This window comes from Jaculus jaculus, chromosome 12, assembly GCF_020740685.1.
Source record: "Jaculus jaculus isolate mJacJac1 chromosome 12, mJacJac1.mat.Y.cur, whole genome shotgun sequence".
In the NCBI taxonomy this organism is placed as follows: domain Eukaryota; kingdom Metazoa; phylum Chordata; class Mammalia; order Rodentia; family Dipodidae; genus Jaculus; species Jaculus jaculus.
Genome location: NC_059113.1, coordinates 20561376 through 20583992, shown reverse-complemented (window position 1 = coordinate 20583992; position 22617 = coordinate 20561376). Strand labels below are relative to the sequence as shown.

The 22617-nt window shown below is 47.1% G+C and overlaps 1 protein-coding gene across 2 annotated transcripts in view; it reads left to right on the top strand.

Annotated features, from left to right (window-relative positions):
• The window catches only part of Pinx1 (PIN2 (TERF1) interacting telomerase inhibitor 1), a 67124-nt gene extending 44738 nt beyond the window's left edge, over window positions 1-22386 (top strand). For both annotated transcript variants that reach the window (XM_004671390.2, XM_045131646.1), the window contains exon 7: window positions 21615-22386. In XM_004671390.2, the coding sequence (XP_004671447.2) occupies window positions 21615-22148 (534 nt within the window). In that variant the 3' untranslated portion in view covers window positions 22149-22386. The remainder of the gene's footprint in view (window positions 1-21614) is intronic.
• The last annotated feature ends 231 nt before the right edge of the window (window positions 22387-22617 follow it).

The window sequence follows — 22617 nt, the reverse complement described above, 5'->3', positions numbered from 1 at the left end:
GAGAGAGGGTGAGAGAGTGGGTGTGCCAGGGCCTCCAGCCACTGCAGACGAACTCCAGACGTGTGCGCCCTCTTGTGCATCTGTCTAACGTGTGCCCTGGAGAATCAAACCAGGATCCTTTGGCTTCGCAGGCAAACGCTTAACCGTGAAACCATCTCTCCCGCCCAGCAGTCTAATTTTCTAGTCCCTATGTAAGTGGATCTTTATCCTGAGACTCAGCCTCCAGGGGCAAATCAGAACAAGTGTCTGGGTTCTCCCCTTGCTGTCCCGAGGGTCAGTGAAGGGCAGGAAGAGCCCTGCCAGAGTGGAGTCACAAACCTCGCCCCATGCTGGTATGGCAGAGGCTGAGATGGGGTAGGTGGCCGTGAGAGGCAGAGCCAGGGCACCCCAAGCCGCAGTAGCCCAGCAGACTTGGCATCCTTGGCCTCAGGGAGCTCTGCAGAGGCGCCACCACCCTCACCTTTCTTCAGGGGCACAGCTTCACATTTACGTATGGTCAAACTCTAAACATCATATGGGGTCAGCAGGTCCTAAGCCCACTGGGGCAGTCACAAAAGTGGGAGCCGGCACTTAGGAACTCACCAGTCTTGATCCGGGCATTGAGCTGTTTCCAAGTTCCACCAAAGCCCAATTCTAATTGTCGCGTGACAAGCAGTTACCAGTCACCTTTATTTATTGGGCCCAGTGTGCCAATAGGTGTGCCAGGGGTAGATTGTGTCAAGATAGTCATCGCAGCTCTGAGTGGCTGGTGCCCTGCAGCAGCCTGTATCCCAGGCCTGGTCCTCTGCTTCCTCCAGCAGCCCGTTGAATACAGCTGGCTACCCAGGAGGCTTGGACGTGGAGGCGCACACACTTACTTGCTTTGTGCACTTTGTCTGAGGAAGGCTGGAAGGCACTGCAGGATCTGGGGGTGTGAAAGGCAAACCCGGTGTCAACAGGAAAGAGTCTTGTCATAGATTTGCTTTGTCTCACAGGAGTGGGTGTTGCAAAGTGACTAGGCTCCAAAAGGGGGGCCAGTGTCCCAGAGAATACCACTTAGACATAAGCTAGGAGCATCGGCTGCATTCTTTGTGTGCTGTCGCATGAGCGCTTTGGAGGGCCGAAAGCGTAAGAAAGGCTTGATGATGGCTTTTCCCTTTTAGGAGGATGCTTTTGTCTGCAGGAGATAGGAAATAAGAACAAGACTGGGGAAGGACGGTGCTAAAGGTGTTTAGTAGAAAACTAACAAGAGTAGGGAAGGGCAATGCCAAAGTCTACAGGCCATTTGGAGGTAGATTCCAGAAAGGCGTCTGGAAGCCTGAGCAGGTTGATGGCATGGAGCTAGAGGCTGGGAGACCCTGGGGAGATGTTGCGACGTGTGGCCGGCTCCAGGTTCTGAGGGTGTCCTGTGAGGAGGGGACTTGTAGGTCAGGGCCAAGAGAACCAAAACCTAATCCAGCAGCCACCCTGGGCCTACCTTCACTTGCCTGTCATTACTTTGCATGAGCTGTTGGCTTTTACTTTTTTTTACATCTCACCTGCCCTGGGAGTGTTTTCCTTAACTTTTTTCCACGTGCTTGGCCATGTCTGCCTCCCATGGTGCCACATCTCCTCTTCCATCTCACGTGGCAGCTTTTTGTTTTTGTTTTTGTTTCTGTTTCTGTTTTTGTTTTTTTCTGCATGGTGCTCAAAGACTTGTCACTGAGTCCCTGCATAATAAACAGGCTCTTGAGCTGGATTGGGGGGGGGAGGGAGGAGCAGTGGCTGAGAGAAGCACTAGGGCCTTCTGCACCTGAAAGACCAGGGGAAGGTAGTTTGGGGGACAGAGGGAGCTGCCACCTGTGACTTAACCCAAGGACAAGAGCCCTCACCTGCCACTTGGGCAGGACAGCAGTGTAACCTAAGTGTAGTTGTCCAACTGGAGAGAAGGCTCTGTCCTGTGCTTCTAAGGTTTTTCTTTAATTTCAAACACGTTGTTAGTATGCAAGCAGTAAGCGTCCATGCTATAAAATATAAGAGCTATATGATAGATCAAGGAGAAGGGAGAGGGACCCTGACACACACAGCCAAAGATAAGACGTTTCACGCGTGCTGGGGCTTGGTGTAGTAGCGATGGCCAGCGATGTTCTGTGTGTCCAAAGCAAGGCCACCATGGATATGCTGTTGAACACCTCCCTAGGCGCTCACATATGCAGCTCTCTCTCTTCGAACTGACCTGCAGTTTGATGTGTGGTCCTTGTGCTGTTTGGCTCAGTCCCTAGTGTGCGCCTCACTTGCCCACTATGGCCTGGGCAGCATAGGTTGCAGAGGACCCATCCTTACAGAATTTGCCAAGCAATTCTTCCTTGTCCTCACCACATACACAAAAGTAATGGGGAGGCAATGGCTGTGCTGGGTGGTGGTTATTGTTTTCATGTGTACATACAGCAGAATGTCCTGTGTGCCTTAAATACAAAAGATTTATCCCTCCATAAAGCTGGGGAGAGGAGCTCGCCCAGCACAGCATGATAGCATGCTGCCCCCCAATGTGATGGTTTTTCTTCTTACCACGATCCTCGCAGATCCTCTGTGGGCCATGGGGAGGCTGCGCTTGCCCGTGTTCACCCCACACTTTGCCCTGGCTGCCCAAGGGGTGTCCAGTGACCCTGAGAAAGAAGCTGTAGCTGGGCTGGAGGGGGCTGGCAGGAAGTGGTACTGGCCCGGTCCGTCTGGGGCTGCTCTGAGCAGCCCTTCATCCTGCAGTGCTTCTCCTCTTCCCCTCCCCCAGCCCCATCCTGCTTGTCCCCATCTCCTGGTTCCCTTGCATTACATAATATTCCTGTTGGGATCAGTTCCTGTTTTGCCCGGGAAAAGAATTGTGACTCTTTCGGGGAAAACCCCTGGACTGACTTTAGTAGTGGCCACTGGAGGCCGAGCATGAGCTCATAAGGGAAACACAGTGCTCCCTGGCCTCGCTGTTCCTGTCTGAGTCAGCGCGCAGATGGGGTCTCCGCTGTGCTGGTTGGCTCCCGTGACCGCGCGTGCCTCCAGCGGAGCGGCCGGTCTGTACTCCTGGCTAGCGGACCTGCCTGGCCGAGGCAGGAGAGCCAGCTAGCACTTTCACTCCAGGAAGAACGCTCCTCATCGGAGCCCACCCAGCAGACTTGCCTTCACTGTGCGTGTTTGTGGTGGGAAACTTCAGTATGTGGACACAGAGAACTGTGAGCCTCTACACATAGCCTGCAGCCTAGCAGTGATCAGCTCATGGCCAGTGTCCTGCCTGCTCTTGCTGTCCCAGACACTGCGCTGTACACATTACATCGCTAAACAATAAAGACTCATGTGCACACGTCACGGTGCTGCCATCACATCTAGAGAGGTGACTCCTTCAGCACTGTCAGACGTCGTCACCTGCTTGTCGGTCTTGTACTTTCTGAGTTGGCGAACATGTTCATTGAGGGTGCGCGCAGGGTGCGTATCTTGCAGTTGATTGATAATGTCTCCAAGTCCCTTGTGCTCTGTAGGTTTACTCTCCTGTTCTCTTTTCTTTGGAATTTATTGTTGAAGACTCTTGAAAAGAATTTCCCACATCTTGGAGTTTGCTAATTTCGTCTCGAGGTGTTCTTTATACAAGGAAGCCCTATAGTGAGTCCTTACAGACATAAATTACTATCCATGCTGTGTCCATTTCACCATTAATTTCCCTCATGCGGCCCCTAGCTGAGCAGTAAAGTGGGAGGTTCAACGGAGGAGGGAAGATGACCTTGAATGAGGGCCGGGCTCCTGGACTGAATAAGGAGAAGGGAAGCCAGGCGTGGTGGCACACGCCTTTAATCCCAGCACTCGGGAGGCAGAGATCGAGGATCACCATGAGTTCGAGGCCACCCTGAGGCTGCACAGTGAATTTCAGGTCAGCCTGAGCTAGAGTGAGACGCTACCTTGAAAAATTAAAAAAATTAAAAAAAGAAGGAGGAGGAGGTAGCTGAGCAGCATTATCTGTCACTGTCACCATCTGCTTCATACTTCTGTCACCACGCCTTCTCCACCATAGATGACTGTACCCTCAAACTGGGAGACACAATGAACTCTTCCTCCCTTAAGTTGCTTTTGTCAGGCATTTTGTCACACCAGTGAGGAAAGTAACACCTGAAAGTCACTATTTTTCTCACACACTCCTCATGTCCCTTGCCTAGGAGAAATCACCAGGGAACTGTGCCATTCCTCCACCTTTACAAGCCTGTTCCCTGTTTACCAGGAAGGCTGAGAGCTGTTTGGTGTGGCAGAAATGCACGCTAATGAGCCAGCCATGGGGGAGAAGAGTCCGGAATAACATGGAGGCCTCTGCACTTTCCCACTGCCTCAGGAAGTGCTGGCGCTAATTGCAGATCTGGCCTTGACCTTCCACTAACAGGTTTTTAATTGTCTCAAGAAATTCACCTAAAATTAAGGCTCTTCCTGTGAGCACACATGATAAGTTGTATCTTGCTTATTCATTACAAACTTAAAACAGAAACTGACCGGAGATTTCAGTGGCTATTAAAAATTCAGCACCCCCCCTCCCCCACAGACTCTTAATGATATTCTTTGTGGACAGGGATACAGCAACCAGTTAGTGCTGCAGGATCACAAGGTCAGAGAGGACGCAGGGAGACACTAACATTATCAAACACTGGTGACCCTTCAGTGATGAAAGGGACAAGGGACAGCTTCATCTTGCTGCAGGTCTCCCCCTTCCACATGCTATGTGATATGCCCAGCCAAGTCATCAAGGTGGCCAGTCCTGGTAATGAGAAAGAGAAAACACTACTCTGAGCACATCGCTTCAGATGGCATAGGGCTGCCCCCTTTCACGGAGAAGGGTGGTGTGCATACACGTGTAGATACAGTCACACCAGGTACTCAAAAAAAAAGGTCTTTCAACACTATTTCACTGTGCTGAAAAGCCTTTGAATCCAGGATTTCTTTCCTATTTAAGTTTGGGGTTTAAGAACCTTTGCTCTAGAGGAAAAAACAGCCTCATCCCCAGCTTATTGTCTGAACTGTCCCAGTGGGATTGCTATTCTAAGACCACATAGTAATTAGTACAGCAAATGTTTGTACATAAATGAGCTCACTGAATAGCTTGAAGCTACCTGAAAGTTCTTTTGAGTAATTTAAATAAATACTTTTCCTCTGTCCTAGGAGTTCTTTGTGATTCAAACTCTTAAGTCATTTGGAAAACCACTGTTGGGTGGAGTTTACAAATCTTACCTTTTAGTAGATTTTGGTTCTAAAGTTAAGTATTCTTTCTTTTCTTTTTTTTTTTTTATTTTAAGCAAGCCCAACAGACTGGCCTTTTTTTTTTAAGTAAGGGAGAGAGAATTGGCACAAGAGGGCCTCCTGCAGTCGAACTCCAGATGTGTACGGCATCCTGTGCGCATGTGTGTGGCCTTGCACACTTGCGTCACCTTGTACATCTGGCTTCTGTGGGACCTGAAGAATTGAACATGGGTCTTTAGGCTTTGTAAGCAAGTACCTTAACCTCTAAGCCATCTCTCCAGCCCATAAAGCAAAGTATTCATAAATAAGAATCCTGGAAGCAGCGGCATGAACAGTGTGACTAATAAATAGCTTCAAGTGTATTCAGTATGCTTCTCGTATGAAATAGTCTTTTTTTTTTCCAGTTTTTCGAGGTAGGGTCTCACTCTAGTCCAGGCTGACCTGGAATTAGCTATGGAGTCTCAGGGTGGCCTTGAACTCGTAGCAATCCACCTACTTCTGCCTCCCTAGTGCTGGGATTAAAGGCATATGCCACTATGCCCGGCCTGTATGAAATACTCTTTAAGAAGGTTTCAGGAAACGGTGTGAATGGTGTGAATTGGGAGTTTCCACTAATAGCTCTAAGTGCATTCAGTATGCTTCTTGTGTGAAATATTCTTAAAAAAAAAAAGCTGATAGACTGCTTCTATAATTATAGGCAATAAACAATGATAATTCCCTCTCCTCCCCCATCTTCCCCCTCACAAATCCATCCTCCATCATATCCCCTCCCCTTCTCAATTAGTCTCTCTTTCACTTTGATGTCATCATCTTTTCCTCCTATTATGAGGGTCTTTGTAGGTAGCGCACAGTGAGGTCATGGATATCCAGGCCATTTTGTGTCTGGAGGAGTGTGTTGTAAGGAGTCCTGCCCTTCCTTTGGCTCTGACATTTTGTCCACCTCCTCTTCCTTAATAGACCCTGAGCCTTGTAGGGTGTGATAGGGATGGCTCAGTGCTGAATACTCCAATGTCACTTCTTCTCAGCCCCATGGGGCCTTTTGAGTCTTCCCAGTGGTTACTGCCAACTGAAAAGAGAAGCTTCTCTAACCAAAGTGAGAGTAGCATTAATATATGGGTATGAACATTAAGAAAAGTGCTTATTAGTTTTGTGAGCATGCTGAATGCATTTAGGCAGACAACATCAGACATTATTCCTCTAGGGCTCATGACCTCCCTTGCCAAAGGCTTCTGGCAAGGTTTTCAATACCAGACGTGTATTCCCTCCTGTGGAGTAGGTAGTTTGGATGAGCAAGTATCTCTGAGGCAGAAAGAAGAGCCCTTAGGATATAAGCCTAGGAGTGGTAGAGCTGGGTCATGATAAATGTATTTTTAGCTGTCTCAGGACCCTTCACACTGACTTCCACAATGGCTGTGAAATACTCTTAAATAAGGACCTGGAGGCAATGTGAACAGTGTGACTTGGGGGTGTTCAGTAATACTTCTAAGTGTATTCAGTGTGCTTCTTGTGTGATATGTTCTTCAGAAAGGATTCTGGAAGCAGCATGAACAGTGAATGGGGAGTTTGCACTAACAGGTCTAAGGGCATTCAGTATGCTACTTGATTTGTAGCCATCTTTAAGCTGACTTTGGAACTTATTTATAACAATGAGAAAATTCTGTTTAAAACTCCGCCTTTAGCTTTAAACTTGTTCCATAATTGTGAAAAGTTTTGAATTTGAGTTTTCCAGGAGTTTTCTTGCAGAGGTTTTGGTTCTGTTTTGGGGGCGTCAGGGCTAGTGGGCTTTTTGTGCGTGGTGCTTCCATTCGTCCTTGGCTGGTGCAGCCTGAGCCTCTCGGGAGTTCGCACAGAGCCCACATCGGGAGCCGTAGCCAGCCACCCCTGCCAAGAAGCATGCCAAGGTGGCTTGGGCCGCTCCGGTCTGTCACCCACTGTGCTTTGGCAGTTTTCTCTTTTCTGCATCCAAAGGAGTCGGTCCCAGCACACTCGCAGCAGCAGAGGCCTCTGTCCTCCCTTTCCGTCAGGACTCTTGTGATTCTGTCTTGACTCTCAAGCTCACGCGGTGTTCTCGGTTTCACTTGCCTGGCTTGGAAGCATTTTTTGAGCCTGACCTCCAAGCAGCTTTCTGGTTGGCTGGTGGATGGGCTTGTTTGCTTGCCTGCTTGCTTGTCTAAGACAGCCCAGACTAGTCTCACACTCAAGACATTCCTCCTGTGCCTGCCTCTTAAGTGTTGGTAGTATAGGCTTGAGCCAGCCCCAAACCTTCCTAACAGATTCTTGAGCTTGGTTTGTGCTGTGGGCGCCGAGCAGCAGATTCCGTGGGGTCTGTTTCCCCTAGCAGACAAGCTGGCTGCAGCGGGCACAGCATCTACCTGGATGCTGGACGTGAGTGGCCTTGGCGGGAAGTTGCCGAGGATATAGGAAAGCAGTAAGTTTGTTTTCCTTTTCTTCCAGGTGTCAACTTGAGAGCAAGTGTATGATTCTTACTGCAAAGCTGTCCAGAAGTGTTAGACAGAAAGTTCTGTGTCTGCTTATGGTCCCTACTTTGGTTTTTTTATACATATATAATATTTCCATTCTGTGTTCTCTGGAGCTCACATGGCAGTATTCATTGAGTTAAGTTGGTGATACAATTTTAGATCAGCTCCCTCCCTCTTATCTACCTGTCTTCCCATTAAGGAGGAACAGATGTTAGGCTGGGGCTAGAAGCATGGCTTCCCTACCAGTTTGGCGGTAATGAACCTCTGATACTTAGATTGATCATGATGTAGGGCACACTGTCATCGTTAGTCACTGTTTACTTTGGGTTTCCTTGCAGCAGTCCTTAGCGGGTCTAGAACTCTTAGGCCGATACTTAGGGGTACTTTCTTTAAATTCTTAAACCCAGCCATCTGTGAGTTGAAGCTACAAGAAGCCAAACAGAGCCTACTTTCTAGTCATTGTGTGTGAAAACCGTTCCATCAGGCTTCAGCTGCCTGTGCATCTTTGCCCAGAGCTGTGGTCTTCGTGGAGTCACTTAACATTTCTTCATTCTTCCAACATTGCCGTGATCATTTTCTTCCCATCCAGTTCCCATTCTCCTTCCAATTTCTTTCAACTCAGGTGTTCTTTTATGTTCATCCAGTAGCCCTGTTGCATCATGTGATTAAAAGAACAAGATATGGTCCCTACCCACAGCCTGGGCAGGAAGTCCATGTGCACATACTGAGCCGGATCAGAGGCCTGCAAGGTGGTACTGGACATGTGTCACAGTGATGGGCTTAGCTCACAGTCAAGGAAAGTAGTATCTACCGTATTTTCCCGGCATCTGGGGAATCCTCCAGGGGAAGACTACCATGAGGACACAGACCTTCAGAAAGCAGTGCTCTGGGGAAGTCCGTGGAGATGTGGCTGCCCTGTGGGCACAGCAGTGGGCACACACCCAGCACTCCTTTCTATGTGTTACTTTGAAACAAGCACATCCAGAAGTCAGCTGTATGTCATCCATGAATATTGTAGCACTCTACTGTTTATTTCAAGAGGATAGAAACTTTCAATCTATAATTCCATTCCCATCTGCTACATGCAAATATCAATAATCATTGTTTAGCACATATACCATTAGATTACCCCAAGGTAGAGTTCATATAAGAAAGACAGGGACTAGAAAGATTGCTTAACCGTTAAGGCACTTGCATGCAAAGCCAAAGGACCCAGGCTCAATTCCCCAGGACCCACATAAGCCAGATGCACAAGGTGATACATGTGTCTGGAGTTTGTTTTCAGTGGCTGGAAGCCCTGGCGTGCCCATTCTCTCTCTTTCTAACCCTCCCTCCCCTTCTCTTGCTTTCTTTCTCCATCCTTCCCTCCCTCCCTCCACCCCCCCTCAGAGTGTGTGTGTGTGTGTGTGTGTGTGTGTGTGTTAGGGATTTCATTCACTTCCTTTACTTAGCCGTTTACAGCATGGTGAGGAGAGTCTCTAGCAGTCTTCAGGGGTGTTTTCTCTTTAGAGCACTCCTGCATTGAAGTATGTCATATTTGTATCAGTGCATCATTTATAGTCATTGATGGTAAGCTTCCCATCTTTGACAGTAGGAGCCTCTTCAGGTGGGTTCTGGAGTACCAAGGAACTGTTGGAATTAGTAAATGGATTACAGGAAAGTTTAGGATATAAAATCAATGCACAGAAATCCATGGTATTTCTACAGTAAAATAACAGCCTGAGTACTTTTGACAGGACCTTAAATGATATTTAATAATAGCTTTATTCCAATCAGATATTAGATTTCCCAGGCCCCGTCTATACTTACTGTCCTGGACCGTTTCTTCCTGGTTTCTTTTCCATGATAAGTGATACTCAGAGGCTAACATCTAAACGTATGCTCATTTGTTCCTAGGTTGCTCATTGTCTACTCCTTGTTCCATGACTGGAATCGTAATTTTCATAGAAGTTTATGTTCCCATTGCCAATTTAGGTTCAGGGCTGTCCGGGCTTACCCTTGCTCCTCTTTTCTCTTTACCCTGTGACAGCATCAGAACTGCATTGTTTTCCACGAGGTGCACAGTGGTCTCGGAAACAACACAGCAAAGGCAAGTGCATGCCCAGGGTTGGGGTTGGCTTCTGTCGAGTGAATGCAGATTACTGTGATTTCCCTCATTAAGAGTTTCTTTCTGTAGCTGTTCACCCAGTGGATTGCAGTTGCCGTGGTTCTTTTAGCAATTGCTGTTCTTTGAATTTGGATTTGTTACCTGCCAGTTGGCTCCTGATTACATTCTCCATTTATATTCTCTTCGTCATTGAGACACGTACTTGCTGTTCCTCTGTCTGTGTGGCAGATATAAGTGGAACCTGATTCCAGATCTTTGTCTGCGGTGGCCGTCCCCCTGGGGGCCCTGGCCCGCTCCTTGCTCACAGATGTGCTTAGACTTCAGGCATCTGAGGACTTGGCACCTTGTTCCCAGCTCCATTCCATTCCAGAATGGAAGGGCAGTTTTTCTCACTAAGCTTGGGAACCAGCATTTCTATTGGAGGGAGGCATAACCACTGCTCAGCCCTCCAGCAGCTCTTGTCAGTAGTGCTGGGTCCTTTCCTGTTGCTTTTATGAAAAATGTATCATTCTTTGGTAAAAGTCTGTCCCATTGAGCAGACCAGGTAAATGTAAGATTCAACTGCAAAGCTCAGTCCAGGGCTGGAGAGGTGGCTCAGCAGTTAAAGGTGCTTGCTTATGAAACCTGACAGCCCCAGTTCAGTTTCCCAGTACCCACAAAAGCCAGATTCACACAGTGACACATGCATCTGGAGGTCACCTGCAGTAGCAGGAGGCCTTGGCCTGCCCGTTCTCTCCCTCTTTCTCTCCCTCTGTCTTGCTCTCAAAACAGTATTTCTTTTGAAAGACTCAGTCAAAAGAACTACTCAGTTTGTTCCAATTTCCTGCTTAGTCTGTATTGATCTCTAGCAACTGTGATCGTCCCTCTACCTCTCCTTAGAAAAGGCCTAGATTACCAGAGTCTGACCCTCGGTGCCCACGAGTGACTCATTACAGAACAAAGAAGGTCCCAGGCAGCATCCTTCTGTGTTTGGAAGAATGTTCCAAGTACTGGAATTGTGTGTCCTGTGTAAGGAAGGCAGGCGTGCATGTGGCAGGCATTCACACTGCAGCCCATGTTGAGGACCCCAGACCCGCCCTGTGCTACGTGCCCAGGAGCTGGTAGACAGGGCAGCAGAGGAAGGGCTCAAAGCAAGGAAAGAAAGTGGCGCTTCACTCCAGCCAAAGGGGAAGTTATAAAAACCCTGTGCCTGCTGCTGTACTTTAACAAGCAGATTCAAATCTATGTTTTAAACAGAAATGGGGCAGTTTTATGTGGGCCCAACCATCTTAAGGTAAATGAGAAATCTTCTCTTTTGCTCATTGCACACCCCTCCCTCCTCGATCCCTGTCCTGAGCCCCGCAGACCCAGCCCCTGCGCTGGCTCAGTTTAGTGCCCGCTGCGGTACCGTCTGCTCTGGAAAGTCACAGGAAGGGCTGATAAGGGGCTGAGGACAGAAATCTCAGCTCTTATCTCTCCCTAGCACACGGCACAGTCCCTTTCCTGTCCTCAGACAAGGGACATAAACGGTCATCTCCTGGCAGCTGGGACTTCAAACAAGGCTGGGCTTGCCTCTCTCTCGGAGGAGCCAGGGAGGAGAAAGTTGGTCACTTCTGTCTGGAAAGCTGTTTAGTGTCGCTAAAATGCTCACTGCCTTCGCAGCGGACACGTACCTTCTCAGTGAGACACTCTAGAACGAGGCAAGCAGGAAACACCGAGGATGATGAAGGCCTGCCAGGGGACCCAGGGCTGGAAGCTGAGAGCTGTTTTGTTTGGTTAGGGTTTTGCCAGGACACAGGTTGGGCCTGAAAGGATTAGATTTGGTTTTGGGTTTGTTGACAGATCAAGCAGCTGCTTTCAAGGGCTTCTGTGATCACAAGAAACTGACACCTAGATGGCCTCGTGTGGGAGCAGCGGAGTGGGACCCGCTCATGTGCCTGCTGTCTTTCCCTCGTGCCAGGAGTGGAAATCACATTCTCTTCCACATTTGCATGCTGTGACATCATAAAAATAGGGTGACAGGGAGCCTTCCTTTGGCTTAGAGTGTGGGAAGGACTGACGGAGAAGGGAGCGTGGGGAAACTCAGGTAAAGCAGTCCGGGGCATCACTGTCCCCCTCCCTCCCCATTGGCCAGCCTTGAGACCCTCCCTAGCCTGCTGCTGTGAGTCTCACAAAGGACAGGTTTGCAACTTGAGACCACAGTGTTGGGGAGCCCAGGATTGGTACCTGTCACTGTTGCTTGGGAGAAATTGGTTGACTGAACCTTCAAAAGTTAGTGACAACTTAAAAATTGTGTACACGCCGGGCGTGGTGGTGCACGCCTTTAATCCCAGCACTTGGGAGGCAGAGGTAGGAGGATCTCCTAGAGTTCGAGGCCACCCTGAGACTACATAGTGAATTCCAGGTCAGCCTGAGCCAGAGTGAGACCCTACCTTGAAAAACCAAAAAAAAAAAATTGTGTATGCTACATAAAAGACCAAGTTCTCCTTGAAAGCTCTCATTGCTGAATGTTGGGAAATATGGAAGACATAGTTAATGTTGGAATGTAATGGGCCATAAAGGCATGACCAGTGTTCTTCATATTGTTCCATAGTGGCCTGGGACCCATGGGGCCCTTTTGCAGAAGGCAAGAGGAGGTCTTGTGTTACATTAGCCCATCTCATTGGGTTCAGACTTTCAATCCACTCTTACCTTGTTTTCTGAAACTAAAATAATTTTCTATATTGAATATATGTTTTATATATGTATAAATAATTTGATTTAGTCCATGAGAATAGTAGCCTTCTATAGAACATAAAGATCTAGATGGGTCTTATGTCTTACTGACCTGAGTTAACTTACCTTTCTTTTGAAAATAATCTTGACTAATTATTCAAGATAAATTAATAAATTTATACGCTAAAAAGATCTTCTCTGAAGCTCTTACTCTCTAAAGAATCTAAAATATTTTTAATTGTTGTGTTTTCTATTATTAAAAAAAATAAAATGTGTCAAAATTTGAGCTGTCAGGATTCCTATGCGATTTTTTAGTCCCCTGGGAGGAGATAGAAGAGCAGGAGCCCTGTGGAAGCCCTGGCTGCCGTGATTGGAGCCCACCTCCGGCTGTTTGTCCAATCTGTCTGTCCTGTCTCAGGAGAGAGAACCAGTTGACCTAGAATTAGAGAACAGTAAGTTAGGATTCTTTTTAGACTTCATTCAGAGAAGCTGGTACCTGTGTCAAATTGATCATTCCTGCTCTGGAGAAGCCTCATTTATCTTTTGGTGGCCAAATATGTAGTATGAGTCATGGTGACTTTCCAAGTCTGAAGACCTTCATGGCGGCAGGAAGCTGCTGCTCTGTTCCTTCCCCTTTTTCCCAGAGGCAGGGATTCTCATCACTTGTCAGTGGTTCTGATGTCAGGGACTTGAGAAGTCGTTACTATGGAGAGCCATCCTTTTAAAACTTGTTTGTGTTGGCTTTTCTTAATGAGTGGCCATTTAAGCAGCTGAGTAGGCAAATGGGAAAAAAAAATGAACAGGTTTGTTAACATTGGCATTCATGTGGGGAACTTGGCATGACTTTTATTCCTCTGCTGGAGGCCAGTGGAAAATAAGCTATTCTGTGCTTCCCAGTGCCCGCAACCATCCCCAAGAGGTCCGTTTGCCTGAGTGTAAATTCCAAGCAAGGCACAGATGGCTGTTTTCTGGACACTGTGCGTGCTCATGGGTCACTGAGGGAGTTCCCTCTTGCTTCATAAGCTCACATTTTCCTGGACTGTGTTCCTCTGCTCCTCACTCCTATTCACAGGCATAGCTCTGCTGGTCACACTGTTGCCATGGGGGGCACAAGACCTAGGTTGAAGTTTTTGCCAAAGCCTGACGCTCTCCAATTCCAATTGGTTACAGTCACTCCCCCTTATCTAGGGTGGATATGTCCTGAGGCCCCAGCAGAAGTTTGAGACCCTGGATAGGCTAAGCACCTGTCATGCTGGGGGGAACTGCAGGCTGAGGTAAACAGCAGGAATCACCTTCTCTGTCTCCACAATTTTTTTTTGTTTGGTTATTTTTTCGAGGTAGGGTCTCACTCTAACTCAGGCTGACCTGGAATTCACTATGTAGTCTCAGGGTGGCCTTGAACTCACAACGATGCTCCTACCTCTGCCTCCTGAGTGCTGGGATTAATGGCGTGCGCCGCCACACCTGGCTTGTCTCCACAAATTTGATAGATTCGTTTTTGCTATAGATTTTAGCAACCTCAGTGTAAGATTCACTTTCTTGGCTTATTGAGTCGACAACATTTGCCTTTTCACTTAAAGGAACTTTTCCTTCGTGCACAGTTGGAGCCCTCGGGCAGCTAGTAAAATGACTCGTGTGCGGGCAGGACATACAACAAGGATTTGCTGGACAGAGGATAATTCATGTCCAAGGTAGATGGACAGGTTTTCATCACCCTACCCAGAAAGGCTGGCAGTTAAAATTGGAAAATTGTTTATTTTCAGAATCTTTCACCTAGTGTATTTTATATTTTTTAAAATTACTTATTTATTAGAAAGAGAGAGGTAGAATGGGTGCACCAGGGCCTCCAGCCACTGCAAACAAACTCCAGATGCATGCGCCACCATGTGCATCTGGCTTACATGGGACCTGGAGAATCAAACCTGGGTCCTTAGTCTTTGCAGGCATGTGCCTTAACTGCTAAGCCATCTCTCCAGCCCTGTTTCCTGCTATAATATATAACAGAACACTCAAGACCTGGTAATTTTTTTTTTATAGTATTCATTTTTTATTCTTATATATTTATATTATGATATGTACAGCTTTCAAAGCTAACAACTGAATCTTTCTGTATGTGTATTTAAAGCATAACAAAATAAAAGTATTTCACAAAAGAAGTTCATATTACAGTACTATTGAGATATAAGGCATAGAGTATGCATTTGTGGGTTATAAACAATACATTCATTTTAAAGAATAAACATTTAATGTGAATAACAGCATTCTGGTTATAATAAATATAGTAAATGTTAACAGCAACACCTGCAATGTATGGATACAAGAAAGGTGCTTTGTAATAGATACTATGTAGGATGGCAGAGCATTCATGAGATGGCTGCAGTATTTTACATCTCTCCAGCCCTCTTACTAAATTTACAGTCATTGCACACTGTTCAGCACTTTATTTATATAGGGATGCCCTTTGTTCAACAACCTCTAAACCTCAGCATGCAAAACAAAGTTACTCCACATTTTCTCCTGGGTACCTGGTACCAATGTTTGAATAAGGTCTAGAATAAGTGGAACATTTTGTTTTACCTGCCACTCAAATCAAATGTTTACTTAATTTAAAATTTACTTGTAAGTAGAAATATAAGCGGAATATTGGTGATTATAAAGATTAGAACTTCCATAATTCTTTGAAATGATCCCATTCAAAGCTGAATTTGGTTTTACACAGCGGTTTCTTAAGAAAAAATATGAACTTGAATTTAAAAATATAGCTGAAATAAAGTTTACACATGTATGAAATAATAATGGATTTCCAGACCATTAACTTCTTCAGCTATTGCTTTTTAAGACCTGGTAATTTTTGAAGAGCACAGATTTATGTGTTGTATGGTTCTGGAGCCGAAGGAAGTTCAATGTTAGGATGCCAGTATTTGATGAAGACCTTCCTGCCTTGTTGCAAGTATTGTGAGAGGCATCATATGATAAGGAACAAACGTGTAAGCTGAGGTCGCTCTTAGAAAGCCACAACTCCCAGCAGAGAGCCCCATCCTTACTACCTCATCTGACCATAATAGCCTCCCAGAGACTGTCTGCATCCTTAACCTCAATTTGAAAACGAACTTTCCAACATGGAACTTTTGGGAAACACATGCAAACCTTAACACCATAGAAAGAGACACTACGGATAAGGAGACCACTGGGGTGTGTGTGTGTATCCTTGAAAAACATCAGTGTTTCCGGAAGTTAGCAGTACAGTGCTCACAAAAACAGCTCCTATTTTATATTAAATGTATTCACTAAGCATGTATTTATTTATTTTGCACCTGTTACAACTACTGGTATAACTAGAGAACAGATTTCCATGAAAGCTTTACTGACAAAATGCAAACGATGCTAAATTCTTACGTGTGCTATGGGCTCCTCCACCTGGTCACACGTGCGCGCGTGCTAAATTCTTAGTGTGCCGTGGACTCCTCCACCTCTTCACACGTGTGCGCGTGCTAAACTCTTACATGTCTTCCATTTGAGTTGCAGCATAGTTTGCATTCTATTATTATAGTTTCAGTTTTTCAGCGTTGTTTCAAATCAGAACTTCTCTTCAGTTGATGGCCTGTGTGGTTGTTTTTCATTCTTGTGTACTAAAAGTGATTGTGTCTCCCAGGCAAATCCTAAGCCTAGTTATTGCTAAGACAGTCTGTTGAGCCTAATTCCAAATGTGAATGATGGATGTCTCAGAAAAAGTAGAGACGTTTACACTAGGATAAAATTTTTGTGAGCACAAAAGTAGTCCTCTGCTTGTAAAGCAGTGGGTGCTTTCAGTTATGTGGAAACCACCACAGAGGAAGTACATGAGCCAGGAAGCCCAGAGCCTGCTCCAACCAGGGCTGTGGACCACCACTTCACCCTCCCTTTGGTGGCAGGTGACTAGTGATGACGCTAGAAGCAGAAGCTTTCCCCCTCTCTTAGACTGAGAGTCTACAGTCACATTGCGGCACAACTGTGGCCCAGGGGTCTGCGGGACCTCTCCAGTCAGCTGCTCTGGTCACAGCTTCCATGGGCCCCGGAACTCTTGCCTTCCACCTGGCAAGAACACTTCAGTCCATGCAGGTCATTAATGTACCCAGTGGATCCCACAGAAAGAGGGTAATGGTTCCTGTCCATCTTGCCTTTTTCCAGTTGAATTTGTCTCTGGAAGGTAACTGTGATGACATGAAATGAAACACTAGCAGGAGACATTCAGATCCTTTGAGAGTTCTGTGTATTGTATTACCAAGGGCCATAGGGGGTGATTGGGTGACTCCAAGCAGTGTTCATGTGCCTTGTATTGGTCAGAAGTGGTATGTGTCCTGAAGCAAGACTTGGGTTTGAAGAAATTGGCTTCCTGTGAGTGGTAAGACCAGTTACTGCAAATACTGATTCTCTGTTTGCTTCATGGACCTGCCAAATGTCCTGATAAACAGAAATTAGGAGGTTTGGTGGGTGGTGACAGGAGTTTGTCCTGGTCTTGATTCAGCCAGGTTTGGTGTCTCCTGCTTTCTGCGAACACTCCCCATGCTCTTGTTCCTCATTAGAGGTTGTACGGAGCACTGGTGGGATCAAAAAGGTCTCTGCTCTTCGGAAACCTAGGCTCCCTTGGGAGATGCTTACAGAGAAAATTCCAGGAGAAGGCAAAAGTCTCTGATTGCTTGTCATAGGCAATAAACAGAAGAGGATAGTTCCACAAGGGGTGTTGAAGGAAGCCATCTTGCACGTGATCTTAAAGGAAGTGATGTGTATGGCTGTGAATAAGAGATCTGGATAAATATTCCAGGTCCTCCAATGGGTGACTGAGTCAGTTCCTTCTGCTCCTTCCAATGGAGAAGGTGTGAAGCCAGAGAACTTCCAGGCCTTGCCATTACCTTCATTCTCACAAGTCTCACAAAGTTACTTCACAGCTGGCTTCATCTCAGTCCAAAATGAATGGGTACAATTTCTGCCTCCCAGGGATCCATGATGACCTCATTCAGGTTTAAAAATGTACAGAAGGTTCTTTCAGACTTACTTGCCAAGTGTTCTTAGCTGTCACAGACTTAATCAGCCAAACTGGGGCCAGTCATGGAAGCAAACGCTGGTTCATCATAGGCAGTGGCCCAGATGGTAAATCCATCCATTCCTCTTGAGCTCCGAGAGTCTCCTTCTCCTTCCACCGAGAAAAGCTCATTGGAGGATTACTGTTGCATCATGACCCATCCCTTTGTCTTAATGTGCAAGTCAGAAAGCTTCCAGTATTTTGTCACTTAAGATGAGTAATAATGAGAGAAGCCAGTGAGCTGAAGGGCTTGCCTCTGATGCTCCAGTGCTGAACAGAGATGTTTTCTAGGATGCTCAGACATAGTACATTAGCTCTAACTACCTTTCTCAGTCCTCTGTCAGCCTGCTTGTTTTCCCTGCGCCAAAAGAGATTGACAGCATTCTTCTGAGAAAACAGAGAGGCTCTTCTCTATTGGGTCATTTTACTGGCAACCCATCTCAGCATAGATATTTGAATGACCTAAGAGCAGATGTTTGAATGACCTAAGAGCAGAGTTCTCCATGGGCCAGGAGAGCTTCTGTAGACAGCTCCTGAGTGGCCAGGTCTTTAGGCAGGAGACCTAAAAGAAGCAAAGACCATGCTTGTAATTCTGTAGATGGAAGAGGAAGATTGGCATGTTTTTTAGGGCCGGAAAGGGTTGGGGTGTGCGTCATTCCCACCTTACGGATCTGCAGGCTCAGCTCACCCTTGCCTCTCTGTCTTTGCTTTCATTATTGCCAAGTCCAAATTACCAGAGATGGGCTTAAGCATTAAGATTCTGCTGGAAGAGATGGCTTAGTGGTTAAGGCGCTTGCCTGCAAATCCAAAGGACCCAGGTTTGATTACCAGGACCCACATAAGCCAGATGCACAAGGTGGCACATGCATCTGGAGTTCATTTGCAGGGGCTGGAGGCCCTGCCATGCCCATTCTCTTTCTGCCTCTTTCTACAGTGGAGTGGACTGCTCTACAGAGTACCAGCTGTCCACATGGGAAGTAGCCGGGATGTGTTTCACAGGGATTCTTGCCTTTGCTAGAAGACTGGGCTTGGGTTTTACTTTCTGCTTTAAGACAGACTTTAGGCCAACGTGCTCTGGTACAACTGGCAGCCTTGCCACCCAGGAGACCTTAGGCCAACGTGCTTGCTGCCCACCTGCAATCCCAGCACTCAAGAAACTGGCAAGAGGATTTCGAGCTAAAGGCCAACCTGGCCTCAGAGTTCAAGGACAGCCTGGACAACACCTGGTCTCAAGAGGGAAGAAAAAAAAACACAGACTTTGTCAAGTGAATTTACATGTTACTTTAACAAGTTACAAAATCCTTAAGCCTGGCTTCAGGGTATTTTTTTTTTTTAATTTATACAAATTGCAAACTAGAGCAGGGTGTGGCACACACGCCTTTAATCCCAGCACTCAGGAGGCTGAGGTGGAAAGATCGCTATGAGTTCGAGGCCAGCCTTGGACTACAAAGCTGAGTTCCATGTCAGCCTGGGCTTGAGTGAGACCCTACCTTGACAAAATGAAAAAGAAAAGGGGAAAAAATTGCAAACTAGATAATACAGGGTTTGTTTTATCTTTCTATTTAAAAAGTAGTTTCTACTACAGCTTGCTTTTTTCTACGTGAAACCCCTGCTCAGAGTTGAGCGCAAACCATTGGCCCTGGGCTGAACAAAAGGTGGCAGTGAGTGTGTCATGCAGGTTAGAAGTCAGGGTTCTGCAGTGGGGCGCAAGGGTTTTGTACCTTGCAGTGTGAGTCTCCCTTTGTGCCCTGTGAGGTGGAGAGAATGTCTCTTCCCAGGTTCTGGGACCCACTCACGGATGGAGGCTGCCCGTCACTACACTGGGGTGTGGGCGCTGTGGCCAGTTTCTTTGCATGACTAAATGTCATGGTTCCCAGGGGGGCAAATTTTCAAGCTTCTGTAAAGTGGGAGTAGGTCCCCCTGATCACAGATTGGGTAGAAATTGAGACCCTGGCCTGGTTATCATTGGGGTTTGTTAGTCATCAGGTTTTTATTGTTTTTTAAAAAGCTGTCCTACTCCGTCAGGAGGCTTCTGTGAACAGACAGGGTTGACTAGAAAGCTGGCTTAGAAAGCCACGGAAAACATTGTCATGCTGCGTTTCAAGGAGAAAGGCTACTTTATAGCACATGTAGGAAATCTGTCAAGGTTCTCCATTGGCCTCTGCACCGTCCTTGCTAATTAATTAATGAAAGGTACAACCTAGGGTGATTTTTTTTTTAAACTATTGAAATTCCCTTATCATTTCCCTCTTCACTCACTGAACCTTTCTTTGAAAAGCTCCTTTGTCCTGGTGTGCCACTTGTTCCTTGACGGGCACAGCTCTCCCCAGGAGGGCCTTTTGTCCACTTTTGTCCTTTTGTCCACAGGCATGAGAAGGAGGGTCCTGGCACCTCTGACTTTGCTCTCGTGCCTTGTTGAGTGTGGCTGAGCTGTTAACTCCTCGCCACCTCACGTTTGCTAAGAGGAGCATGTGTGATTTCTGGGGATTAGAAAGATTGACTGGCTTCAACAAGTGACTCAGAAATGGCCTTGTATTTCCTAATAAATAAATATGGTAATAACGCAGCCTGTTCCTTGATGAAACTGTTAAAAACAAAAATCCTGGAGGTGATAAGTAGATGAGCAGGGAGTGGGCCCTGCCTTGAACATGGTTCCCTCACTCACCGGCCACCACAGGAGAGTGGTCCCAGCTTGTAGGCAGCCATCGCTGAGACCTCTGCTCCATTAGTGGGCCACCTTGCCAACATCCGTGTCCCTGCATGGGTGTGGGTGTGTGCCCTTCCATGGGAGGCAAGATCTTTCTTGTCCCTCAGCCTGCACTGACGAACATTGAGGGCTTCGAGAAGGTGACTCTGCTGCAGAATCCAGTGCTCAGTCACCACCTGAGGAACAAGCAGGCAGAGGGACCTGGTTTTTGTTTCCTAGGGCAGCTACCTTAATCTCTCTCTCAAAATTACCTAGTGAGCTGCCAGCAAATACTGACTTCTCAGATCATTTAAACTTCCTCCCCAAATTTGGTTGGTTTAGTCTCCTGTGTTCTGCGTTTTGTTTTTGAAATTTCAGAAATGACTACATGGTTTTGTTTCTTCATGCCAGAGGCTGAAAAATTGAAGCCAGGGTTAACGCGGCAGCGAGCACGATGTTGACCCCCTTTGATGAGGCGCTGAGAGGCAGTGGCCACTCACGGCCCACTTGTTCTTCAGCAGACTTGATTCTGTTGGAATTTCCATCAGGGCACTAGAAATGATTCCACCGGCAGCTTTTCAGGGCCGCTGGGTTTACAGTTCAGAGTGCACTGCTGGCCACATTCAGGATGGTCTATAGAATCCCAGTTTGGAAAGCGCTTCTTCCTGGAACGTGAGGGTGGCATCACTCTGCAGGGATGAGTGAGTGTGAGGGAAAGGGCCAGGTGAGGATGAAAACCTGAGTTCAGCCTCACTGTTCAGTGGCTTGATTCTTGTAAGTGTCTGGGCAGAGCTGCTCTAGGAGTTGATTTTACTAGGCATGTGGTCATCTAGCGTTCGGCGCAATGGACTGCTTTTTCCACGTGCTCATGTTCATCACTAATTAGTCCACCAGCCACCCAGTCCACAGGCGGTGTTCGTATTTCACAATGACGATGGAGCCTAGCTCTCAGGTCAGGCATCTGCTGTCTCTCTCTGGAGCAGCTGCTCCACACCGTGCTCTGAGTGGGAGGTTCCAGGTTGTAGTTGGCTCCTGTCCTCAAGGGGAGGGTCAGCTTGTACACATGACATCTCAGTTGCTACATCGACACAGCCTATGTTCCCTACAGTGGAGTCAGTGTCTAACGCAACCACAGAGCTCCAGAACTTTGTGTCTCTGGGTTTTGTGGGAACCTCGTAACATCTTTACTCAAAAGTCCAGCCAGGTGACCACTCACTGGCTTCCTAAGTCAGCGCTGGTCTGTTTGGTCTTCTACTCGCATGTGGTCGCCTTCATCGGCTCTGTGGCTGTGGCTCAGCACAGGAAAAGGAGGCAGGAGGGCTCCACATGGCTACTGAGTGGGGTTTGCTAACTTTCCCTCTTTTCCCCCAGGACGCTTGCGGTCCCACCACTGTGGATAGCACTGAGGCCTCCACCACCACCACTAGCGCCTTCACAATCCAGGAGTATTTTGCCAAGCGGATGGCCCAGCTGAAAAACAAGCCACAGGTGCCAGCTCCCAGGCATGACCTGCCAGAGACCCCAGGGGAGTGGAAAAAGGGAAAGAAAAGAAACAAAGGGGCAGCAGTTAACAGTGTGGAGGATTGTCCCCAGCCCAAGGCCAAGCGGTCTAAAAAGAAAAGGCAAGAAGAAGAAGAGGGCCAGGGACCTGTAGCCAACAAGGGAGACCAAGCAGAGAACCCGCCCAGGAGTCCCCAGAGGGACGAGTGCTCCGATGTTCCTGTCGAGGCCGCGGGGAGCTGTGTGCAGCTACTTGATGACCAGGATGATGCCCCAAAGCCCAAGAAGAGGAAAGACAAGAAAAAGATTCAAAACTCGGAACTAGCAGTCGACACAGCACTAGACAAAGCGCCTGTGGTGAAGAAGAAGAAGAAGAAGAAGAAGAAGAAGAAAGCTTCCAGATGAATTCTTGCCAGCCAGGCCTTCCGACCACTCTGCTGTCAGGGCGCTGCCAGGCAAACACCCTGGCCCACAGTCAGGGCACAGTGAACCCCACGCAGCCAGGCACATCTTTTAACATGCCCATGGGTTGCCGAGTCTCGCCCGCTCACCACATCTTCCTCAAATCACCTTCCCAGGAGAGCCGATTTGAATGTTTCAGATCATAGCTCCTGAACAAATAAAGTCGTTTTTAAACTCTGAACCTTCACACAAGTGTCCATTCATGTTCCTACAGAGACACACAGTCATGTATGTATGCATGCGTGTGTTCATGTCTTGGTCTGTGTTTGCTCTGGTTTCTGTCAGTAAAAGTGACTTGTGCTTCCTTCTAAAAGACTTAGTCTAATTAAGGGATTAAGAGGCAATCATTTGAATCCAGATAGTTCCTTTTGTTCTATAGCCAGCCATACATTTCTGCCAAGTGGGAATTATA